Source organism: Triplophysa dalaica, chromosome 6, assembly GCF_015846415.1.
Source record: "Triplophysa dalaica isolate WHDGS20190420 chromosome 6, ASM1584641v1, whole genome shotgun sequence".
In the NCBI taxonomy this organism is placed as follows: Eukaryota; Metazoa; Chordata; class Actinopteri; order Cypriniformes; family Nemacheilidae; genus Triplophysa; species Triplophysa dalaica.
In genome coordinates this window covers 13,239,635-13,256,366 of record NC_079547.1, presented here as the reverse complement: position 1 = coordinate 13,256,366, position 16,732 = coordinate 13,239,635, and the positions used below count along the sequence as shown (strand labels likewise).

The window sequence follows — 16,732 nt, the reverse complement described above, 5'->3', positions numbered from 1 at the left end:
TTGTTTCACCACACCTTACCCAACAAGTAAAACGAATGATACACATTCTGTATATGCTCGAAAATCAAATAAAAGACTTCACGAAACGTGCCTACAAAGTTTATAAGATCAGGGAATGTATAAGAAAACATTTCTACTTTTTAGAGAGATTAGGATTAAGAAACAGCTAGTTTTTTTCTAAATACTTTGTTTTTCATTTTAATATGAATGTGTGGGTGGATGAGTGTTTTTTCACCTGTCATGAAAGCACCACCTTTTTTATTTGAACATTCCACAAATGTTGTCATAAACATGTTTGCTTGCAAACATTTATCTGCGCAATACAAAGTAATATTTAAAATATGGAAAATTATGTGACAATATTTAATAAGGCAAAAATATATATTCTTGAGATGTTTTCTTTATTGTTTTTGTAGTTGTTTGTTTGTTTCATTATTTTTCATTCTCATTTACGATTTAAAATTATACTGTTAATACAAATGTTTTTTTGACAAATATATCAATATATGTGGAACAAAGGAATTAAAATTAGGGCAAAGGATTCATGTTCAGGACTAGATTTCATCACATCTCTTTGCATCTATGCATACGCTTTGAGTAGGCCTCAATCTGAGGCATAAATATGTATGAGAAAGGAAATGTGACACAAACTCTCTGAGTACATCCTTATTGACACTCAAAAGCTGCATATCAATGTTTTCATGAAGACAGCAAGAAGCTCCAAAACAAAGTTTTCCTTCTTGCAAGGGGGCTGTCTCATTAGTCGCAAATCACGACTCTGACATTTACACTGTAAGCAGCAGTAAGGCATTTCCATTCCTTTAGAACAGAGGAGAACATTTCAGTCAGACAACATAAGTCTGTTTGTTCAGGAAAACAAGACAGGAAAGGAGACAGCAGTAAGAATATAAAAACACAAACACAGATAAAAAAGTAAACAAATCAACCCTGCTATAGCAAATAAACCAAAACATGTATCCATGAATTGCCTGAACTCTTAAACTGTCATGGCGTTTGACTAAATAAGGTTTCTTTCTTTTAGCTAAAATAAGTTAATTTAAAACCCTTTATGTGTATTTAAATAAACACTATATTAAATGTGGAAGCTGCCTGCATTAATATTCATATTTACATTTAGTCATTTAGAAGACGCTTTTAATCCAAAGTGGCGTACAACGTAAGGGAAACCAATAGAAGCAATTTGTGCAACAAACAAAGTTATTCAATGTAAAATGTAACTTTTGGGCTAACTATGGACCACTAGTTTTGAAGCTTCATTGTCAGGGGATAGTTTTTAATTAGTTCTTCTCCAAAACAAAATGTATTGCTAAATATTGAAGGCATCTGGAGACCATCTTTTAACAAAATAAAGCTGAAGGAGAAAAATGTCAAATCAATGTCAGGTCAGCTTACCCTTTGCCTTGAATTAAAGCATCTGCCATGACAGTTATAAAGCTATCACCAAAAGGTTTAACAGATAAAACTCATACTGTGAAAAAAATCTTATCTTGATTTATTAAGCTGAACAAGCTTCAATTTATGTAGTTTTGAAAAGCAGACTAATTTTTTAAAGAATAACAAAAAATAATAATGAACAAGCCGACCGGACATATTTTGTAAACATAGTAATTTAATTGCATGTCAGTATATTTCATTTAGCATGTTACAAAGACATTTGTCTAAAAATGTTCTTTTTGTTGCTGTGTGTATTGAATTTAGGTTCTTAATTGAAGATTTTTTAGTGGTGCCATGCTGTGGATTAAGACCTTGGCCGGGTCTAAGTATTTGAATTAATTTTTATGTAAAAAACTAAATTGATGAAATGATGTTGTTAGTATGTAAGCCACACAAAGTTACTGTAAAATGTGACACCTTTACAACAAAGATTTTTTCATTATTGAGCATTGCATAGGTTAAGGCTATGTGAAGCAATGCCAAGGACATGTTTCCAGTCCAGAATGCATGTACTGATAACACAAATGCAGTTAGGCGCTTTGGATCAAAGTTTCATCAAATGTGCATGTGTGAGGCCTGTTCGTGCAAATGAGAAATGTAACAGTATTACAACTAATCCAACTAGTATGACATACTGCATCTAAAGTTACTTATATATGTTGATACTGTAATGTAAATTAATTTAAAGACTACACTAAATATTAATAGTTTAAATTAACATAATAAACTTATCATAAATACAACGTCTAACAATATAAATGAAAATTATTATCATTAATAATAGTATTATTATTGTATAGTGCTCAAGTGATATGATTTCGTCTTCAGGAGGTGATGGTTTTCAAACCCACTTCAACCTCTTATTTGTCTTGATGGATGTCGCAGCCTCCTCCTACTGGCCCCTCCCACTGAAACACTCACAGAAACACACTGAACGCGGGAGAGGTATTTAAAACTTTTAAAGATCTGTCACATTCACTGTCATCTCGAAAACTGTGGTATTTTTCAGTATATTAATTAATACCGCAACCGAAGATTTTGCACCGGTCCTTTCTCGAGTCAGCCGAAGGAAACGTTATTCCGTCAAGTCACCAAGAAAGTTCTTGAGCATTACTGAAGATTCGCTGGTATGTCACTTTGTTTTTGTTGAAGCTTTTGTGTTAAATATGTATCTTGTATTTATAAAATTGGCTCAGGGTCGTTGTAAAGAAATAGTTTTCAAACATGTTTACAATCTCATGCTCGCTTTATGAAACAGCGCTTGCACGTTTCACAGCACCCCGAGTGTCTCTCCGCTTCAACTTCACTACAATCTTAGCAACACAATTAGAACTGTTAGATCGTTACCGTATTGCATACACTTTGACAGCGCGCCTGACGCAAAAGCTTAACTTGTTTTCACTGCACAGTGCACACAGATCAGTGTAGAAGAAACCCCGCTGGAGCTAAACAAAAGTCAGCTTAAATCTAAACGAAACACTTTTGTTTGGAAAGCATGCATGGTCTTACGTAGATGTTTTGATGTGGTCCTGATGAGCTGTGAAACTGATATGGTTGAAATGTGATGACTTGTGACAGCAGCTAGCTTTTAAATATTTTATTTTATTTTATTATTATTAATATTTCAGTATTATATTTCAGGGTGAGTGCACTGCCCTACACAGAAATTGTATTTAATCGACATGAATGTACATAGTTTACATAACAGTGGAGGTTGTACAGACATGATGTGAAGTCTCTTGCAATGTGTGTAAAGAGAAAACCTATAAATATACTATTTTTAGAAACATTAACATTACAAGAAGTTTGTTAGAAGAAGCCTTGATGATGTATATGATATTATAAGGGAGACTTATTTGACAGATCACTGCTACTCTTTCTACACTTTTGTACTCTGGACTGACATCTACTAAACAGTTACCATGAACATTACAAAAAGAATACCCTAGGACACAAGACATCCTCATATCTGAGCAATGTCTTGTGTTTTATATGCCTTTCAATGTGCATCATTCATTTTCAATGGGAGCATCATTCTAGATGACATCCTTATGAAAATACATTATTTTTATATGCATTCTGTATTAATGTGTTCACTTTTTACTTTGGTAAATAAATAAATATGAGCAACTGGATGTTTCACAGACAACATCCTGGTTGTTACATTAGTTCAAATGGTGTGGTTATTGAAGAGAATACTTTCACCAGATAACTCAGAATGTGGCTTGATGTGATACTTAATCTAACCTAATCCATACCATTTTTATGATCTACTTAGTTACACATTCACAAAACTAATTCTGAAGTTGAGATCTTTTGCTTTAACGCTCTTTAAGTATTGGTGCATGGTTTATTCCCTCTGGGGAATTTACTGTGGGTTCCAGTCAAACTGTTCATGCGTGTCAGAAAAGCAATAATGTTTGCAAGTGCCTTTTGAGAGAAAATGAATGTTTGCTGTGGTTTTTGGGTAGTAGTGTATCATGTGAGAAACCAATCAGATCTCTCGAAAGTACTGTCAAGAAGTTTTTTTTCGTACAGCATTTCTGAGGTGGGTGTCGTGTTTTATGAAGACTATAGACATATGACTGCTGTCTGAGTCAAGACTTTCTTGACAGGTCAGTTCAGGTCCTCAGGGTTAGAGATCACTGCTCGCTTATTGTACCTTAAAAATCTCAATGATAGAGGGAGGCAGAAAATATTGTGTCTGTCTGGGTGGTACTAAATTATACTCATTACACACAGTTCACTAGATTTACAGTAGCTTTTGTCATTATCATATTTGGGCCAATGTGCATTGTTGGTATCACTGATGATTCATTACAAGAGAGGTGCACAAGTAAAGGTTGCATGTTAATACAAGTGTGTTTGGGTGTCAGATGTGTCTAACAAAAACTGTAGAGGTCGTTCTATGTGAAAGCATTGGGCACTGGAAGTATGTGTGTTCTGGGATCTAAGGGGAGGACATAAATTGTGATGGGTGTGTGCCTGCTAAGGGATTTAGTGTGTTAAAGATGTAAAATATGCCCTGGTAGAATAGATCGATCAGTCTGAAAATTACTGTTGGAAGTAATGGTTTTGTTTGAGTGCAGCTGGCCACTTCACGTCCCCAGTGTGTCACTGTTTGACACGTGGCCATACTTGCAGCCAACATTTGGCCTGAAGGGAACATCCTCCATTATAAACATGTCAAAGACGACTGCATCATTGCTTAATTACACAAATGTTTAAATATGAAAACACTCTGTCTAAAGCAAAAATTCTTTGGACCTTGCCTAAGGGTAAAGAAACGTAAGACGCCGGACAGCAAGTAGACTAACAAACCAGCTAAAAGGTAGTTTTATCCAACAATAAAAAAAATCTGCCATCAATTTATGAATGTGACAGAAAGGAAAACCATTTTTTAAAGATTTTTTTAAGATTTCTGTGAACTAAAAACCTAACAAATAGAGAATGGATGCCTCTTCGTAAAACACAAAACAGTTGTATTTTAAGTTTCATGTGCCTATTTATGAGGAATATGTATCATTATGGATGTTACAATTCTGAAAACGGCACTTACCTGACTATAGAAAATCTTTGAATTTGGCAGATGCTTTTATCCAAAGTGACTTACATCACATTTTACTATAAATTTGTATAGGGGTATGTGTAATCTCTGGGATCAAACCCATGACCTTGCCGTTGCTAGCACCTTGTTCAAACCACTGAGCTACAGGACAGCTGCCATGCTGTAAAAATACAAACAATGCTTTAAAACATTGTTGACATCTTAGCTGTTAGAATAGTAAAAACCTTCGTTTAAAATTTGCTTATTCATGGTAAGGTTGACATCTGCATGGAATTGCCTGTTTAATAGTTTTAACTTCTTAGTGAAGTGGTTCTCTGGGTTCGAGCCATGGCTGCAAAAAAAACCATATGATGTTAGCCCTCCACCTACACAGTAACAGCAAGAAGTAGCTACTTATTATGTTCAGTCTGGGGTGTGCTGCTGTCGATTTGCTAATGACTTTTCCAGGTTGTGGCAGTGTGTTATTGAACTATATCTTTCTGTCTAAAAGACTAAGACACAGTCTTCCAGTAGGAGTCACATGAAGTAATTGCTCCCGCAACACAAAGAAACTTACTTTATTATATGTTAAAGGAGCGATGAATTAAGACATAAATTTTAACCCGTGCTTTTGTTATATAAGAGGGAATCTATTCAAACAAACATCCTGTAAGTGTCAGATCTGATATCGCCCTTGTTACTGAAAATTATAACTGTTGCCAGCGAATGGTAGGTCCTGGAATGCACTTATCTATGATGTCGTTGATAGGTTGAACACCGCCTCCACAGAAAAATGCCAACGACTACTCTAGCCCCGCCCACTGGTTCGCGCATGACAGTACTAAAGTAACACAAGTTGTGCGGAACCAGATAGAGCGAGCAAGCAATAAGTATGCCGTTAAAGATCACAAATTATTGTGCAATCAGTGCCTGGTTGTAGAAGAATGCAGTCGCTGCATAACCTTCCTTCGGATTCGACATTAGTAGTGCGTGCAAAGTTTATTTTTAAAGACGCTCCAGCTCACGTGGGTAAAACATTACAGCGGATTCCTTTGTGAACAATGCACAAGTCAAGCTGGATTTGCGGAAAGACTAAAATTGAAAAGCAGTGTTGTGCCATCAATATTGGATCCGATAGGAGAGGCAATAAGAAATCTTATGTGAGTACAACATTTTTGTACTATGCGTCACTATTGCTTTGTTAGAGATCACTTGATATGCCCTCAGAGCCCTATTCGCACGGGATTAGTATAACCTGGGGACCTTTAGTCAATTGTAATAATTGGAGAGGTTGTCTGTAATTTATGAAGTAAAAAATCCCCCACAAATTATCTACCATATTTTGATGAACAACGAGGTCCTTTGATGAATGAATGAAGTCCCGTGCGAATCGACATTTCTGTTATTTGGCGGGCTCAAATATAATTTGTCAAGGTTTATCCACCGTTTTCGAAAAATGGAGGCTGTTTTTAAGTGTTTTGGTATTATTTTTGGGTGCTGCGTCATATCCATAAGAAACCGGGAGTCTCCCATTTGTTTTATTTATCTTGGAAACTCTCGTAACATTTGAGAACCGCGATTGCTTTGATCTTCTGTCTGGTTCGCAATCACGAGTCTCAAATGTTGGCGGTACGGATATTGTTAAACACCATACAACTATATGCTATACAAACTATACGTAATGCCTTGCCATCACATCCGTTTAATAAGTCAGTAAATTTGAGTAAAATCACAGCCTTCATTTATCCCGTGCGAATGCGCCACAGGAAATACAGATGTGTGGATGTCATTTATAAATCACACAAGGTCCCCAGATAATACTAATCCTGTGTGAATAGGGCGAATGTGTAACCTAACGTTACGTCTCTAACCAAATTCACAGAAGGTCCGACTAAGTTTACTACGCAAACTGCTATCCATTCATAGCAGTGGGCGTTTACTTACAAGTCTTCAATGCAGCATGGCCATTAAAAGAGAGCGTTTTTCAGGTCGTCCTCAAAACCTGTGTAGAAAATAGCCTATTACTTATTGATTTTGATGTTTTTGAATGTCAAAACAATGCGAACGTCATAAGTAGACCTCATACAACAGTATAAAGCAATAAACAAGCTTAGTTCATGACACCTTTAGAAGAGTCACAGACTTGCCTGCATACCTATAGCTGAAATTAAAGAAAGTTTCCACTGTAGCAACTGTAACATCTTTAGAGGATTTTCATCAAAATAACATTGTATAACATATCGTAACAGGTATGGACTTTTAAACATATACCAGAAAGCACCCCAGTGTATGTTTCTGTTTGTTTTTGTGTTCACACATTGTCTGTTGTTATTTTAACTTTTTTTGTGTTTCGGCCATGTGTGTTAAAACATCAACAGTATGTCATGATCATTTCTGTTACCATGTGACCTTAACCCATGACAGGTTTTGCATGGCTTACCTGTGATGCAGACATAGTTGCATGCTTTCAGTTATTGACTCCTTAGCAGTTTGTGTGCAGAAAACATTTGAAAATCAGCATTCAGTAATTAAAAATTATTTAGTACATTTAAATGAAAATCACAGGTCTGTGTATATTTTCGTTGCAAAGGCTTGACTTTTATTTGTGCTTTAAATTGCACATATGAAGTGATCAGCATTTGTGAGAACCTTTGAAATTATGAACTCCATTAGTGAAATTCAACCCACTGGATTAAGCCTTCTTTCACCCATCCCCCTCTCCTCAACGGCTATTCACATCTGCTTTTGGCATGTTTTTGAAAATTGTGGTAAAAATGACTTGCATGAAGTATTTCATGGCTTTTGCAGAAACCAATGCGTTGGTGAGTCTAAACGTATAATGTAGCAACGAAAGCCCATAAAAGAACAAGAAAACAAAAAAGAACCCCATACACTGCAAAGTGCTTTAATAATAAGAGGCTTCTGAACCTAAAGTGCTTCTTCACATTCTCTCTTTGCCTCTATTAATGGTCCTTCTAGATCAGAGGAGTCTAAATGCCTCTGCCCTCAGTGTGAGAATGTCAAGAGAGGGCCTCAAATCAAAAGCAGAGGGCAGTGGTTTGGGCCCCTGTGCTGGAAGTGCAATATTTGTTCCTCCAAATATTGAGATCCTCCTAAATGACTTCCCAGCCTCAGCAGCTGCCCATGTCTGAATGGCTCTTTGTTCCACCAGCTGTTTGCAGAGAGAGAGGAGTCTCCTCACCTTACTGAGAGAGAAAAGACAGAAAGATCGAAGAGGGAAAGAAACAGAAAGAAAAAAAATGTTATAGATAATGAAAGTTGTGGCTTTTCATGGGGACGTTCCCTAGCTAGTTTGTGTGGTTGTTGTAACCATTGAAGTTTTAATGCACCTGTTGTGCCACTATACCCTTTTTATGATCGGTCTATTTAAGATTATTTTTAAAACGATTGCCAAGGCATAATAAATAAGATGCCTATCTTTTTGAATCAGCATTTGTTAAGGCAAATGATTCTGCATTTAGGGGCAACATATGGTGGGCTGAGGACCTGTGACTCATCCGTTGCTACATGGGTGGCTGGTTGCTATGAATCAATGTTAACTGGTAAACTCATCAGCAGTGTTGTTTTGTCTTCGTACTAACCTGACAAACCTGTGATGTTTTTGGTAAGGTTGATGTGACTGTTAATTATGTTAATTATTACAAATATATTTTGAAAATCTGCTACTTTCATAACAACTCAATTTCACAAGCTAAAACGATAAAAAAACAATAAAAGCAGCATTATATGAGGCTACCAAGATCATGTCTTGTAGTGCTTATATACATAAATATTGCATTGAGTATCGAGTATTGAAATTTTACGAGGTTATAGGAATAAACTGTCTGACAATAATAGTAAAATGCTTAACTACACTTTTGGTTTAACCCTTATTTTAGATATGTGGTAGAGTGAATTTAATAGGGGTGTATCTATACTTCGTATTACGATATTTCGCGATGCAAAAATGTTACGATGCACTATGGCTGCCCCCAAAAAGTTGACTAAACGTAAGTCGATGTGAAGGAGACTTGGTCGAATACGTTTTCATTAGTCGGTTAGTCGAGAAAATCAAATAAAAAAACTCACGCGACGTCACGCAGTCAGTATGCACGTTAAAACTTATCGTGGAGCTGCTTGGTCAGTGTATGACATCAAAAGATACAACGCGAGATCAACGCAAACAGTGCCTAAGTTAATAAATATGAAGAGACGCCATTTGGTGCTGTGCGATGATGACAGCCTGCCCTCACCACAAAAGCACTGAAGATACGACTTGCGGAAGAAAATGACAAGAGATGGGAATTGACGGGAAATCTCGCGACCAGCATTTAAACACAAGTTGCAGTCTTAGACCCACGTTTTATGAGCTTGTCATTCCTTGACAATGTAGACAAATTTAGACAAATAATTTTTCAGTTAAGTGTTTTTGCTTTTTATTTATTTTGTTTGCCTTGCTTTGTACAAAGTATTTTATGACTTTTCCAAAGGGCTGTTTCTTTCTTTTATTATTTACTTTATTTGTACTTTTTACACTTTTTCTACTTATATTTTTTATTTTACACTAATATTATAAAGAGTTGCCATTTCTGTATGTTTATTTATGTTGTATTTAAAAAATAAATCCCTCTAAAAAATAACAAAATTTTCAGTTAATTTTATTCATGTTTAAGGTTATTTTGTTGCCAAGTTCATTTGGCATTTAACTGATGTTATAGTATGTAATTTTGCTAGTACATTATTTAAATGTACAGGCAGTCTCCTTGCTGTTTTTCCAACACATGATAATTATAACTTTTGATAACAGCTCATTTATGTGTCATTTAAGCGCTTGATTTGTATTTTAAACGTTTTTTTATTATGATTCTCTGTTATATGGATGTTTTAAAAATATATTTTATTAGCCGGTAAACTTAGATTTTTCTTTTCCTTTTATATAACCATTAGGCAGTCGTGGCCTAATGGTTAGAGAGTCGGACTAGTGATCAGAAGGTTGCCAGTTGGATTCCTAGGGCCGGGGGGTATCGACTGAGGTGCCCTTGAGGAAGGCATCTTACCCTTACTTGCTCCCCGGGCGCTGCAGTGATAGCTGCCCACTGCTCCGGCTGTGCGTGTGTTCACTACTCTCTGGATGGGTTAAATGCAGAGGTCACATTTCGTCTGTGGGTCACAATATCTGACCAATAGGTCACTTTCACATATAAGCAAGTAATTATGTTAATATCATAAATGTGCTTTATTGATTATTAGACTAATTGCTGAAACAAAGGACTACCAGTCAACTAGGAAAATCTTTAGTGGGGTGCAGCCCTACGATGCGCATCGTAGAGATGGGGATATTTTATGATATCTTTACCTCTATTCGTTCAGCGGTCAAGACACTACCTAATCTGCGCCAGCGCATCTCATGTGCTTATCTCGTCACATGTGCTTATCTTACATGTGCAGTAGAGAGAAATCTCTGGGAGAAGGGGAAGCACAAGACACAGTCTTTGTCTCCAAGTGGTTTAAAAAGCGTAATATTTTCCTTCACAATCGCACTTAATACACAGCAAACTTGAAGAGTGACTGCAGGTGAGTCACCCCGAAACTCATTACAAAGGTACAAAGGTATATTTCTCATCGGTTTTTAATGATTGTTGAGTCTAATCTGGGCAAAAAACGTCTCTCTCTCACATGAAACAAAGGATCCTGTATGATTCCACCTCAAGACCAAGAATTACATAACAAGAAGAGGTGGAATCATGACATCAGATCTGGCAAGTAAACTATGATAAATTGGGATTTCTAAAACTAAATTGTATTTTAGTCAAAAGACTATGAAATAAGAATTAAGATCACTTGATTCAGTTTAAGTCAGTTAAACCTTAAAAAGTTAAAATTCTTTATTAAGTTGTATGTGCAACAAAATAAGTTATAAGTAAATAATAACAAATGTTATTTGAATTTCAGTTTCATTTTTTATTTTGTTCAAAATAACGAGATGTGTATCGTATCATGAACCTTGCATCGAGATATGTACCGAATCATGAGCTGAGTGTATCGTTACACCCCTACAATTTAAGGCTTTAAGCTTCAAGTTTTAGGTTTCTAATAAGATACATTATAGAAAAATAAAAACATAAAGCCAATACTATCGTTTGAGAAATTATACACTGTAATATGTTGTATTAACATGTTTATTATTTATTTATGTGGGACTTGGAACTAAAAAAATCAAACTAAAATTATTTTTTTTCAATTCACAGTACACTGTACCTGTTAAGATTTTAAATGTGTTATAGTGGAGATAGAAAAACGGTTCATTTTGTCAGAATGGAATTAAAACATCTGATTAGAGTCTGACGTAACGTTTCATAGGCTTTGAGTAGACATAAATGTTTTGAATGCCAGTGTAAATTTGTTTGAAAGGTTTTTATTTGATGACTCAATATCTGTCAGTAATGCGGATGATATGTTTATTGTTGGGCCCTTTTTGTCAGGTAGTGAGTAAGGGAAAGTTTGTAGTGTTTCATTTAAGCTCTAGTGGTGTGGGTTAAGCCCACCCTCTGGTTAACTTCAGTTGGCCGTTTCATCTCCTAAATTCAGTTGCGGTTGTGATAATTAATTTGTCTGTTAATAGTCTTAACTGCAGACTCCAGGTGTCTCTGTTGGGTTTACATTTTTTATCACTGCATTGTTAAACAATTTTTTTTATGAACTTCTGAAGTCCAATGGAAATCAAAACAATATCAATATAGCCTACTGATAAATAATTAAAATATTACTGTGGGTCCCATAATATGTTTTTTTAGTTTGATGCTGATTCCCAAAGCCTGAGGCCATTAAAGGGACGGGTTACCCAAAAATGAAAATTCTGTCATCATTTACTCACCCTCAGATTGTTTAAAACCTGTATAAATGTATTTGTTCTGTTGGACACAAAGAAAGATATTTGGAAGAATGTAGCAATTTTCAGTTGTGGGACATAATCATCTCAAATGACATCAAAAATGTTTTTTTTTGTTCTGTTCAACACAATTTGTTTTTTTTTGAAGGATTTAGGAAAACAGAACTTTTTTACCTTTGACTACCATTTAATTTTACCTATACTTTGGTAGTCAATGATGTGTGGTAGTCAAAAATTGCTTACATTCTTCCAACTATCTTTCTCTTTGTTCATCAGAACAAAATAATTTATACAGGTATGAAATTACTTCAGGGTGAATAAATGATGCAAGAATTTTCATTTTCGGGCGAACTTTCCCTTTAAAAGACGACTAATTCCTTCTCCTCATTTCTCCTCATCATACAAGGCGTAATTAGGTGGTAGAGATTAATAAGTGCCGCCACCTCAACCAGAGTCCTGCTGTCTTATCCCTTCAGAGCATACAGGATGTGACATTAAGACTCTAATACCCTGCTGTTTGGTCACAGACTAAAATCTCTCTCTCTCTCTCTTGTTCTCTCTTATACAGACTGTGCAAACTAAGTAAGAAGACAACCTGTTGCCTCTGTTTCTATACGTCTGTCTTCAGGAAGGCACTTGCTTCAAGCCATGTGGTTAACAGCATACATACATCCCTCCACCTTCCTGGCTTTGACCTTCTGCTACATGGCCTCTGCAGGTAAGAGCTGTTCACCCACTGGAGAATGTTTCATAGTTGTTCTTTGATCATGCACTTTAAACTGTCATGATGGAAACTATATGTATGACCATATGTATTCATGTCTGCATTTGTTTTTTCATATAAAGACTAAACATGTTCTTTGGAGGGATTCTTTGTAGGGTGTGTTCGCGATAAGCTGCGCTCCGTGCTTATTGTCTTGAGAGAGGGAGGCAGTGTTGCCTGTTTTGTCAGGCAATCACGATTCGCCCCCTGTGTTCGGAATTTCCCCGGTTCCTCCCTGCATGAGTCTTCTAGATCTGGCTGTCAGAGAGCAGAGGCCGGGGGGATTTGCATTAAGAAAGTGCTGACAGCCTCAATCTCTCAGCCCGAAAGAGCAGCACCGCATGTCAGCTATGCCTCCTCTAACCCGATTCAGGCAGCTCTATCTTTTTGATTGATCAAGGCTTGTTGGCTCAGTCTCTTCAGAAGAGCGATGATTTGTTCCCCTCTGGCACAACAGCCTGACAGATAGTTGCATGCCAAGAGAAAAAGGGGAAAGAAAACAAAATGTCAGGAACCAAACAAACATAAAAAACAGGGAAAATTATGACAGTCATCAAGTCTGGGTTGTCTTGATGGAGCGTTATGATTTAAGAGAACTTGTATTTTTCAGCACTCTTTGATTTTCTTTGTCTTGTTCTGTCGTAGTATCGTTGTTTGTAACACATCCCCCTGGTCAATCTTACTTTTTTATTTCTCTGTCAATTAAACCAAATGCTAGTTTACAACCCAGATTCTCATTCCTTGGGGCACAGGTTTAGATTTTTTGCGAAATATAATTATATGTACAGTACACTACCAATCAAAATTTTTGCGTCACTTACTCATTCTGTAGTTATATTTATTTTCACCTTTTAGAATACCCATCAAACTGTGGGGAAACACAAATAGCTATGGGAATAAAACAACCCCAAATAAATTAGCATGGTTATATTTTGTTTTGTCAGGCAGTTGACGTTAACCAGCCAATAAATTTACAAATAAAGAGTGATATATGTTTCCCGGAGGTGAGAAAACATAAACTGTGTCTAAATATGACAAGGAAGCAGAGAGCTTTCTGAACAATGTTTATTGAAATGTGGGTCTTTTAAATATTCTTATACAGTAAACAACACCATCAACAGGACTTTCTGTCTGCTTCCAGTGGAATGATTCCTGTTAGTGACTGTGAGCAGGAGGACAATGGCCACGGTTTTAAAATGTGTCTTGTGTTTAATGACTCTGACCTACACACTAACAAAATGAGCTAAGACACATTGAGCAAGCTCTTCCACCTCCTTCTGCCTTAAACACAAGAAAAGATGTTTGTCTTTGATTTTGTAATCTTTTATCAAAACCTGAATATGTACTCCCCCTATTCATTTCCAAACCTTCTCAGATGACGTACGTTTGACTTCTTGGTCATGACATATTTCTTTGGAAATCTGTTAAGCTTTGAACACGTGTTAACTCAACTGTCAGTCATCTGAAAGCTAAATTTTTATATCAATCACCAGCTTTTCTCATTCCAGTCAGTTGAATGTAACACTCACTATTCTTTCTTTTCTGAAATATGTCACCATATGAAAGAAAAGTTAGTCACAAACTCAGATTCATGCAGACTTTGAAAAAAGTGACATTGGCCATAGTGTATTTAGCCTGTTTTCAACATTTGTTTTGTTGTAGCACTAAATTCAGAGACATCTAATTTGTGACATCAAATTGTTTTCTGCCCTTTGCACTTTCGACTTTTAGACTTTCGACTTTCAAATCCCTGCCAGTCATACCATGCAGCTGTAGTCATCTGATTATACATAGATGTGTAATAAATAAGCATCGCTATGTCTTTCGAGACCTAAGTTGCCACCAGAAAGGATTATCCTCACTTAACGCTGGGGAGTTATGTATTATTCACGATTAACGAGGAAAATGATCCCAGATCTGTTTCTCGCTGTAATATAATGGATAGGATGAAGCGAGCCACGATAGCAGATCATATTTTAGGTCTCTATTTGTAGTAGTCAGTATGACGTCGTAATAGGCTGCAAAGAAGTTACAAAAGACCAAGTTGTGTAAACTAACGTAATGAAGTGTATAACTTTTAATTTTTATTCCTCACAGAATCTTGTGGAAAAAGTCACATTTTCTCTTTAAACTCGTTAGGAAAGACTTTGGAAATATTTAAATGTCCTTCTGATTAGTCTTGTCGGATCTGAATGTTATGACTTTCTTGAGTTCAAGAAACAACCTTAATAGGTGTCTGACTCTCCTTCTCACTGTTCACTACTTCATTTGTTTTTCTTAATTATTTAACCTCAGAGTTGCCTTTTTTTGTTTGCTCATCTTGCTATGCTGTAAATTCTTAGTACAGTCTGTTATTATGGAATGGCGGGGCTTTTAGAAGCCCTCAGGTTTCACTGGTGAAGCGGAGAGTGGAGCAGAAATCCTGCCAGATATTAATTTGCAGCTCTTGCCAAAAACAGCTCTTGCAGGATGCTGGTAATGCAATGGGCCGAGTGTGCGGCTTGTGAGGCGGCTGCAGGAACACACGTCTGCGCGTGTACCCAGGCGCAGGGTCTTACTTTTCACCTCATCACTCTATAACTTTTACCCTTGACAGTCCTGGTTAGCCCCTAAGATACATACAGAGAGTTCTTCCATTCTGTCACGTGACATGACATGAATTAGTGCTGAAAGGTGAGTGACATAGTTTACAGAAATACATCTGCAGTTATATTCGGCTAGATGACAGACTTCAATAATCAGTCCTTCATCATAATTTAAAAGAAATGAAAGCTCTGTTTTATGAGATGATCTGAGCTTTAATAAACCATATCATTGGCTTAACAGAAAGGGAGCGATTCAGAGTTTTCGGTTAAACTTTCACTTCTGCGCTGGGATCATATGTGTAGTGTTTTAAACCTCAAACCCCTGTCATCTTTGGCTTATATAGACAAGGCTTTGTTGGTGTTTTAAAATGACATGTGACAATCTGACGTCAAGCATCAAAATAATCAATAATTTTTGTTTATATATACAGTATATATATAGGGTCATACACTCACTCATATCAATGGCAAAAAGTGCTCCAATCAACCTGAATTCACCCTATATTTTTTTAAAGAAATCTTATTAAATGCTTTACATACAAAAAATTTGAAGAATGAAGAACAAGTGAAAAAAAAGAAAAGAAGAAGAAAGCTTTTTAGAATAATCATCGTGAAGTATTGCAATAGACAATTCTGTTTGTTTAGTCTCTTGCTCTGAGAAACGGTTCCAAACAACATTTTATTTTCGCTTTTTCACTCTTAAAAGTCAGGCACAAAATCTGACAGACTGTGGTTCCCAAATGTTTAAGGGGAAATGATCTATGTGCTGTTTTATGGTTTGTGTGACTGGCTTTGTCTGAATGTGCGTACGTCTGTGTATGCCTGTGAGGGCTGCCAAATTGCATTGCGCAACCACTGCAATCTGAGCCACAAGTGTTGTGGAGGCAACAAGATCCAAACCACCACACTCCACATGCTGATCCAAAGTGAAGAGAAAGTGCGACAGAGAGAGAGAGAGTTCTCCTTCCTAAACCAGATGTTGCTGGATGATTTAAGTGCTAGTAAGCAGACTCCTTTGCTGCTCTTGTGCTGGCGTGAATCAGAGGTGTAGAGATGTGTACATAGCAACAGCAACCCGGCATTGGCTTAATCACAGGTTACTGCAACCTACACCACGACTCACAATCTCTCCGAGTCAATTCAATACTCTTTCCTGTTTTTCTCTATCTCTATTACCCTCCCCACCACAACTGCAATGCCAGTAACTGAGTGTGTAGACGTCCCCAGCCAGAACCCTAATGGAGAACAGCTGGGGTGACCCTGCATTTTCCATTGTGTTTCATAGAGTGGAGGGATAAGAAACGAAAAAAATTATGCTCCACAAGATTTTGGAGAAGGCTAGGGAGTGTGCCGTGATTTCATTGAAAAGTAGAAATGTTGCTACAGTTAACTCCATTTCATTCCACTGCGTGAAGAACTTCTGCTAAAACTGCTTCTCTGATATCAAAAAGAACTTTGCATATTTTACTCTGTTATGCAGGTGTGTACTGTAT

The 16,732-nt window shown here is 36.6% G+C and overlaps 1 protein-coding gene across 1 annotated transcript in view; it reads left to right on the top strand.

Moving 5' to 3' along the window:
• The first annotated feature begins 2,371 nt into the window (after nucleotides 1-2,371).
• The window catches only part of tgfbr3 (transforming growth factor, beta receptor III), an 88,648-nt gene continuing 74,287 nt past the window's right edge, over nucleotides 2,372-16,732 (top strand). The window contains exons 1-2 of the mRNA XM_056750771.1: nucleotides 2,372-2,582; nucleotides 12,460-12,609. Of these exons, the coding sequence (XP_056606749.1) occupies nucleotides 12,540-12,609 (70 nt within the window). The 5' untranslated portion in view covers nucleotides 2,372-2,582; nucleotides 12,460-12,539. The remainder of the gene's footprint in view (nucleotides 2,583-12,459; nucleotides 12,610-16,732) is intronic.